The sequence below is a fragment of the Cryptosporidium hominis genome (assembly GCF_000006425.1).
Source record: "Cryptosporidium hominis TU502 chromosome 8 CHRO018156, whole genome shotgun sequence".
Classification (NCBI taxonomy): Eukaryota; Apicomplexa; class Conoidasida; order Eucoccidiorida; family Cryptosporidiidae; genus Cryptosporidium; species Cryptosporidium hominis.
The window spans coordinates 1-9108 of record NW_667163.1 but is presented as its reverse complement, the minus strand read 5'-3'; the positions used below and the strand labels follow the sequence as shown (position 1 = coordinate 9108).

General features: G+C 30.6%; 3 protein-coding genes across 3 annotated transcripts; 2 read left to right on the top strand and 1 right to left on the bottom strand.

The window, feature by feature from the left end:
- The first annotated feature begins 360 nt into the window (after window positions 1-360).
- Chro.80520 (hypothetical protein) lies at window positions 361-1281 on the top strand. Its single annotated transcript, XM_660954.1, has 1 exon — window positions 361-1281. One exon carries the CDS (start codon window positions 361-363, stop codon window positions 1279-1281), a length of 921 nt encoding a protein of 306 aa, XP_666046.1.
- Window positions 1282-3842: 2561 nt separating this feature from the next.
- Window positions 3843-7061, top strand: Chro.80519 (hypothetical protein). The annotated part of the gene is made up of 1 exon (XM_660953.1): window positions 3843-7061. One exon carries the CDS (start codon window positions 3843-3845, stop codon window positions 7059-7061), a length of 3219 nt encoding a protein of 1072 aa, XP_666045.1.
- Window positions 7062-7451: 390 nt separating this feature from the next.
- Window positions 7452-8870, bottom strand: Chro.80518 (phosphatidylinositol 4-kinase). The annotated part of the gene is made up of 1 exon (XM_660952.1): window positions 7452-8870. One exon carries the CDS (start codon window positions 8868-8870, stop codon window positions 7452-7454), a length of 1419 nt encoding a protein of 472 aa, XP_666044.1.
- Window positions 8871-9108: the final 238 nt, after the last annotated feature.

Sequence of the window (9108 nt, the reverse complement as noted above, 5' to 3'; positions counted from 1 at the left end):
GATATAATTTATAGTGAATATATCGTTGAAATTGAAATATTCCTTTCAAAAGTTGATCTTGTCGATGACCCATCTTTCGACTATCTTAGAGAACTAGATGTTTCATTCAATCATTTGAAAAATACAAACACAGCTTCTGAACAGCAACTTCTTGAAGATAGACTCTCTGCATTTAAAAATCACAGAGAAAATATTCTTAAAAAGAAATCATCTATCATTGAATTCATTCTTTGTGGACTTAAACAAGAATCCAATTATAATTTAAAATTCAATAAACAAAGCCAAAAATCATTTTTGTCCACATGCAAAGAATGGCTCCACTATTATTTATTTTCTTACGTGTCATATATTGATTCTTGCATGCAAAAAACGGTACATGAAGAAATAGTTAACAGAAAAGGCGGGGACAGATTGGAAAATTGGCTAATAAAGAATTTATGTATATCAGTATTTCAATTTAGTGAGCACTCAATTTATTTAAAGAATTGGTTGGAACACTTTCATTTGAATGATACCCACAGCTATAGTGTTATAGGTAATAAAAATAAAGAACAAAAGAGTCCAGGGTTAATAAATAATACTAAAACTCCTGGTAGTTTTGACAATACTACAGCTGGTTTGTTGACAAAGCAAAGATATAGCAATAATTTTACTAATAAATTAGAAAATGATCAACCAAGTGTAAATAATAGTTTAGCACTGATTTCTAACAATTACAACAATGAAAATGATCTTAAGAAAGATCAGGGTTATCTGCTTTATAATGCTAAGCAATACCTTTCTGCTGGTCAATATTACTACTCAAAGTCTAGAGCTTTGTGGAAAATTACTCCTGGAGTGAATTCAATGATTTTAAGAACTCAATCAGATATATTAAAGTCGGTTTCAAGAGGGAAGGATTTGAGCTCTTCAACTATACTTAAAGAAATAAATAATGATGAAATCATTAAAATGCAAGATTTTATGAAAAAAAGCCTTGAGAATTACAAAAGAAGAGTTTCTAGCTCAAGTTTCATCCAAGGTGGGAAAAGACTTGAAAGTATTTTCGAATTATTGTCTGATATACACTTACAGGTTTTGAAAATGCAACAGGATCCCACATTAATTCAAAGAAGATCATTATTATTGCAATCTCAAACCTGCATTGAGAGAGACATGAATGATGATAAGAATAAGGAATTTATTAAAAGCATTACAAACGATATCTTTAATGCAGATACACAGATAGAGATATTGTTACAGATTGCAGAGTTTATTAACTACTATATTCTCTCAGCATAGAGCAAAACGTTAATATTAACCCACTAGTCAAACAAATTTTTGATATCTTTGCTACTTCTGTTGGTAATAATATTGAAGTCTCACATTTAAATGAAAATATTGATGTTTCTCAAGAAGGAATTGATATATTCAAAAGCTTGATTATGGGAATCTTCCATATCCAAAGTATGGTTCATAATGATGAAACTTTACTAGAATTTATTGCAGAATTTTACAACTTGACAGGCTTTTCATCTATTACAGAAATTAAATGGTTGATGGAAAACTCAAAAAATCAACCAAGAATTATAAACCATATCATTATTAAAATTCCATCATTATGTGAATATAGAACTAAACAAGCATTTTTCTTTGAATCCCCGATATTATTTGAGGTTGATATAGCTGATCTATTACGATTATGTGAGAATTCTATGCCCTATGATCTCATTATCAATCAAAATAATCAAAGTATTAGAAGTGGAATGAATTCCAGAGTGTCTCTTCAGCAATTTGATTCAATTTTGGAAACAATTATATTAGAACTTTATAAATTCTCTATTTTGTATTATAATAGGTTCAGACAGAATGATCTTGTTGATATTTACAATTTTGAAGATGTAACTCAAGTTAAATCTAGAGTACTTTGGTGGGTTTGGCCAGTTAAATTTCTAATATTCCACTTGAATAACAAATATATTGTTTCAAGACTCTTACCATTATTTTCTGGTAACTCAAACAATTCTAATATTCTTTCAAATATGATTAGTAATCATGAAAGGATGGAAATTTCTGAAATTATCAAAGCTAGTATTATTTAATTTTTATATCATTTTCTTTATATATTATTAAACTTGAGTAATTTTATCAGAAAACTTCTGAATAATGTTTTGCATTTTTTGTAATTTGAGAGAGCTTTCCATATTCTGATTTTTTAATGATTCCAATTTTTTGATTGAATCTCCATATCTTTGTAAAGATCTTACACATGATGCTTCTAAATTCACTCTTGAATTTTCTAATTCGTCATATAAAGAATTGAGAAATTCTAAATAAAGATTTTATAGTTAATTATCTTTATTTTTCGTTTAACTGGGAATTTAATATATTTCCCAGATTTATGGAAAAAGTAATTTGTAAAGTATATTATTACTTACTTGTCATTGATTCATGCAAAAAGTCTTTATGTTCTTCCAGTTTTTTCTGTGTATATATATAGATATATTTTTTTTTAACATGACAATTATTTTTTAATTATTTGAAATATTTAAAAATTACATATTATGAACATTTAATCAAACATACCTTATAATTTTTTTCAGCACTTAGTTCTGTATTATTAAACTCTTTCTTAACACATTTTCTTTTACTTGTTGGAGAATTATTACCATTATTATCTACGACACAAAGTTAGCCAGTCAAATTAAAGAGAAAGTAAAAGATTTATTAATTAATATTATGAACCTTTTAGCCAAATTCATTTGCTAATATTCAAATAAACTTACCTCCTGAACCTAATATGGAACTACTTGTAGTCTCAATACTTGCTCTAATGGAACTCCTTGCATCTTTTTTTGTCATTTTCCAATGAATTATTTAAGAATTTTTTAATTAAAAATATTCACAAAAATATTCAATGAATTTAGAAAAATAATTACTCAAATGCAAATACACACAAATCTATTCAATTACATGCATACATGTATTCCTATACCGGCTTGAAAACAAAACAGACAAATATAATTTTTGAAAAAAAAAACTAAGAAAATTTGTTCAAAAAGAAAACTAAATATTTTTAAATATTTATTCTATTCCATTCTCAATTTTTGTTTATCGTTAATCACTCATTACTTAGCCTTTTCATCATTTTTCATTAAATTTCATATTAAAGTAATCTTTTGAGACGGCGGGAAAACATGCATTTTTTTTTAGTAAAATTTAACAATTCGACTATTTTGAGCGGGAAAATGTTGATAGAATAAAATGATTCAAGAGTTTGTTAATTTTTGGCGGGAATTTTAAAATTAGAAAATATTAAGAGGCGGCCGAGTTTAGACAATATTTTTAAATATAATATATAGAAAAAGCTAAGTTTGACTTGAAATAAATAATTTGAATGGTAATAATAATAATAATAATAAAAGGTAAATAATTAAATATAATATAGGTCTATTAATAATAATTATTTACTATAATGTAATATATAATATTAGCTATATTAATATATTAATAAATTAAGAGTAGAAAAATAGGGTTGGAGAGAAATTAAAGTATTGTGGGAAATAGGAATAAAATTAATTTATTACATAAGAAATATATGTGATTTATTTTTTCTTATACTAAAAAAAAAGTACACAGGAAAGCAGAACAAGTAACTAGAGACTCTCCGTTTCATAAAGCACGGTCTCACTTTAAAGTTTTTAAAGTGAGAGCGTAGTCAAAAATTACTTGGAGCAGTTAAGAGCAGAAACAAACATTATTAACAATTTTAATTAATCCAACTGCTTGTTTTTGCTTAATAATAAGATATCTAAACATATAAAAACCTATTCTACTTATAAATTATTATATAATACTTTAAAATGTCAGCTCGAGCAAGAAATTTGAGAGCTAATAAGAATTCTGCTATTGCAGGAAATAACAAGTCTAATTCTAAGGAGCTAAATTCTTCAATAAATGAGGACTATTATAGAAGAATAAATGTTCAACCAGCTATTGTTGATACTCCTATGTCTCCAAGAACTGCAAAGTGGGTCAGAGAATTGACCCCTGTATTAGAACCATATAACTTCAATCTAAATGAGATTTCTGATTTAATACATAGATGCCATTACGATGCCAATCAAATCGAACTTGCTGTAGGTAATGTTATTGAGGATTTTAGTGGTCATGAATCAGGGCAATGGACAAAGGTTGGTAAGAATAGGACAAATGGAGGCTTAAAGCAAAATAACACAAATTCTACAAATGTCAATAATAACAATGTCAATAGGAATAAGAATTCTAATAATACTAATTCTATTAAATCTGGTAAACAAGCTTATTTGCAAAATAATCAAAGTCAAATTCAAAACCAAAACCAAAACCAAACCCAAAGTCAAAGTCAAAGCCAAAACCATGTCGAAGGTACTAATACAAACTATAACAAGTCCAATAACAAATCTATTAAGCACCATGTACACGGTCATGGCCACAATCACGGTCACGGTCACGGCCATGCTCATGCTCATGCTCATGGCCAAGGTCATGTTCAAGGCCATAGTCATGGGCACGGACAGAGGCATGGACACGGTCATGGCCATACTCAAACACAAAACCAAAATCATTCTCACCAGGCAAGAACAACAGGAGATCAAAGTCTACAACAAGAATCAAATAATGCTTCAAAGGTCGCAACAACAATTGGTTCAAATCCAGTTGTCACTCATGTTAGCGCTACAAAAGCAAGTATCTCCAATAATCCAGTAGATAACACTACTACATGGGCTAATTTGGCTCGCAAAAACAATAATAAGGATGCCGGAAGTACTTTAGAAAAGTCTCAAACCACTAATAATAACAATAAAGATCACAAGAACTCCTCAAATGATACTATAACTAAGGAGAAATTATCACAAGATCACTCAGCTTCTACCAGACAACATCAGGAACAAGAAAACACACAAGAGACTTCTAGCTTAATATCAAAGCCTTTTGAAAAGACTATAAAAGAGCAAATTGCATCTTCAAATTTTGTAAACGATAATACTCAAAGCTCCTCTCCATCAACCTCGAATATATACTCACCAGATTCAATGACTGGTTCTGGAATTACTGCAATTGACCTTGGAATTAAAGTTGGAGGAATTTCCCCACCACATGGAATACAAATAGGTGGTGTAATTGATTATAAGTCACATGGAATTGGAGTATTTCTTCCAGAAGGTAGAACAATCGATCCTAATGCTAATGATGGACTCCTATTTGGTAGCTTTGGTGCTGTTGATATCAGCAAAATTCCAGAAAATCAAGTCCAAATCAATAATAGTATAGTTTCTGATAATAACTCCAATAACGTCCAAAATCAATCATCTGGGGTTTCTACTAATTCCTCATATACAGCTGGGGGGGGTCACACTAGTAATATTGGGGCTTCAAATGTTGGCGCCATGTCGGTAGTGACAGGTATTTCAGAAAATACAAGTGGAATTGGTAGTGCTGGTGTAACAGGAAGTCATTTATTGAATGGATGGAATACTAGCGGTTCATCTCCATCAAAAGATGGTTCTACGAGTGGTATGATTGTAGATCAAGGACTATTACACCAAAATGCTTCACAGAGAAATAGTGGATCAGGAGTTTCATCTGGAGGATCAGGTGTGTCTGGATCCAATGTACATACTTCTATAAAATCTTCTGGTATTGGAAATGGATACATGGGTCACTCAATTTCTGGGAGTGCAATTAATAACTATAACAATTTGCCAATAGCAGGACAAGGAATGGTAGGTAGTGGTAGTGTTTATTCATCAAATCCAACTTTATTATCTGGTAATAGCGGTATGAATTATAACGAGACAGTTGTAGGAGGTAGTACTGGATCAAATGGTGGTAATTCAAGCAGTGCATCTAATGGGAATAACTCTAATATGGCTTTGGCAGCGGCAGCAGCAGCAGCAGCCGCAGCAGCAAATCCATATAACTATGCATATTTGAACTATGCAGGATATACGGCAAATTTCCCCTATATGGTTGGAAATACTGCAGCATTTGGTTTCCCTCATTATAGTACTAAGCCAAATGGCCATCATCACCCAACTCCAGTTTTTAATCAATACTCACAAGGACCAAATCCAAGTCAACATGGATTGAACGGAGTATATGGAATTGGAGGTGGAGCAGGAGGATCAGGAAATACGGCAGTTAATAACAATACATCTGGAAATGTGATGGTATCTGATGGTATTGGCGTGAACTATCACTCGTCAAATAACCAATCACCGATAACAATGGGAGGTAATTCTGCACATAATCATCACATGAGTAGCCAAAATCCAAGTTCTTACCAAAATATTCAGTCAATTCTTCCTCCAGGTATGTCACACCAGCAAATGGGTATAGGAAGCCAGCAACCGAATGCAAGTGGGAATTCTCTACAAAATCAGATGAATTTACCAATGAGTTTCAATAATAATGGGGGATCAAATGAGTTTGGTGTAGATCAGACAATTCCTCAAGCAGTTTTTTTAGGACAACCAGGTACTACTAATAACAATAAACTGGACAATATTGGAGCTCATCCAGGAGATTTTATACATCACCAAAGCTACGGTAACCATCATGGCCACATTCAGAATCCTACGTCTAATGCAAACATTAATTCTCAAGGAAACCCAAATACTGGCAATCCAAACAGTCATTCTAAAGGCAATAGCCAAAGCGCTGCTAGCAACTTTCAGGGGAATATGCAATATATAGGTAAACCAGCTGGATCGGGGTCGAGTAATACTGGTTCGGGTACTCCGAATGGTACAAGTGGTAATTCCGCACCTGGCAACCCTTCAGGTGCTGTAAATGGGGCAACGGTAGGTTCAGGAATGGATTTAGCTCACCAAGGCCAGGGAGTTGGAGGTAATTCAAGTTCTGGCAATTCAAGCATGTTTCTACCAGGAAGAGCACAGAATACGGCTGGTCAGGCAGGGCAAGTTGGGTCTGCTCAATCAAAGCAAACTTCTGTAAATTTCCCAGGTTTCCATTCGTCTAGAACTGGTAGTAATTCTGGATTCCTACAACATAATAACAATATGTGGAATAATAATTAGAGGGTTCGTTTTTGCTCACAAATTAGTTTCACAATTAATTGGATAGGTTGCATGTTTTGTATCTAATATAGATAGTACTAGCATTGGATATTTATGATTTTTTTTTTTAAAATTTCTTTTCATTCCGTGTTTTGCAAATTTCTGTAATTTAATATTTAATAAATATAATTACGTGTCAAATTATTGCTATCATTTGCGTCAGTGCATGCATGCAATGAAAATGACGTCATGTGGATAATAGTCGAAAAAAGAGTGAATTTTATTTAAAGAGAAAAATAATTAATAAAAATATAAGGTTATATTTTAGATTTTATTACTATTATTATTATTATTAAAAGAAAAGAAATATACTTGTATCAGTAATAGCGATACAAGTGTAAATGAAAGGTACTAAAGAATTCCATTGGTAATTCGTTGGAATGCATCATATTGAATGGATCTCCAATTATTTATTGAAGATTGAATTAATTCTGTGACTTTAACAACACATTGTTCCTCAGTAAGATGAAGAAAGAAACGATCTCTAATATCTTGAATAAAGTATTCCTTGTTTGTAAATAAAGAGAAACAAGGAAGTTTAGATGCTGAAGTCATAGATTCAATGGTTAAAACAATTTGGTCAACATGTTTTCTGGAAGCCAAGAATCCTTTAATAATAAGTTGTTGAAAATATTGGAAATCAGAAGAGTTTTCACCCATCATGACGTCAAGGAATTCTTGAGTTAATTTGAAAGGACTTTGCTCAAAATTTACATTACCAGGAGAATTGCTTAACATAAACCCGTAATCAATTTGAATAATATGACCATGCTTATCAATTAAGAAATTACCGTTATGTCTATCTTTAACTTGAAGGAAATAACTAACAAGGCTATAAGCAGCATGACTTTCAACAAAACATTTCCTTGCTTTAGATTTAAGTTCCTCATCTTTAAATAACTGATCAAAGCAATTCAAAAGATTATCAGTCTGGAATCTACGTTTAAGGCTATCTATGGAGAAAGTATCTTGAATATATTCAATAAATCCACCATGAGAACCAATTACAAGTATTTCATATGGATGAAGCCATAAGGGTAATTTATTAATTTTAAAAATCCAATCAAATTGTTGAAGTAATTGAGATGCAAGATATTCTTGTCTAAGATCATCTGAGGATTTTAACAAAAGTGTTTTAATACCCCAACTCTTTAATTTTGAGTAAGGTGATTCTTTTCTATATCTCTTAATCTTACTTGACCAAGTTTCTTGAGGCCAATCTTTATTAATAAATACATCTTCATCACTTAATTCATTATCATGAATACTAGAATCTTCAATCTCATCAGAATCTTTATTATCAATAAAAGTTATTTGGTTAAAGTCTTCTTGAGATAAACCCATATCAATTGATTCTGAAATACCGACAGAAAGTATATTAAGAAAATTAAGCAATATATCTTGTGATCTATTTTGATTTTCATCATTATTATCAGTTTTAAGTTTAATTCCATGATTTTTTAGATAATTTAAAATATCCTTGGAAATTAAATCTTGAGAATTCTTTCCAAGCTCATAATCTTGATCATCAAGATCTGCAATTTCAATTGCTAATAAAAAGTGAACTCTTTTTCTGGAATTATAAATTTTACATTCATTTGGAATTATACGTAAAAATTGGCAATTATTTAGAGAACATAAACCTTTATCCATAATATAATCTGAGTGAGAAAATCCAATTATACCTTTACTATTCCCATCTTTATTATTTGAATTAAAATAATCATTTTCTGAAAATCTACTACAAAATTCATTATTAAATGATGGCATTGGTAAAGAAATACTATTTAATAAAAATGTTGTTCTTGAAATTGAAAAAAAAAATAATGAATAAAAGAGCCAAAGATTTAATTCTTCTATAATAAATTCCAAAATCTCACATCTATGTTCTTTATTAATATTTGATTGCAAGTAATTTGAAATTTCAAGAAATTGTGAAACAAGTTGAGTTACTCTATTAAAATCAAGCTATAAAATACCGTCGACTCGAGGGGGGGAGTGTGTACCC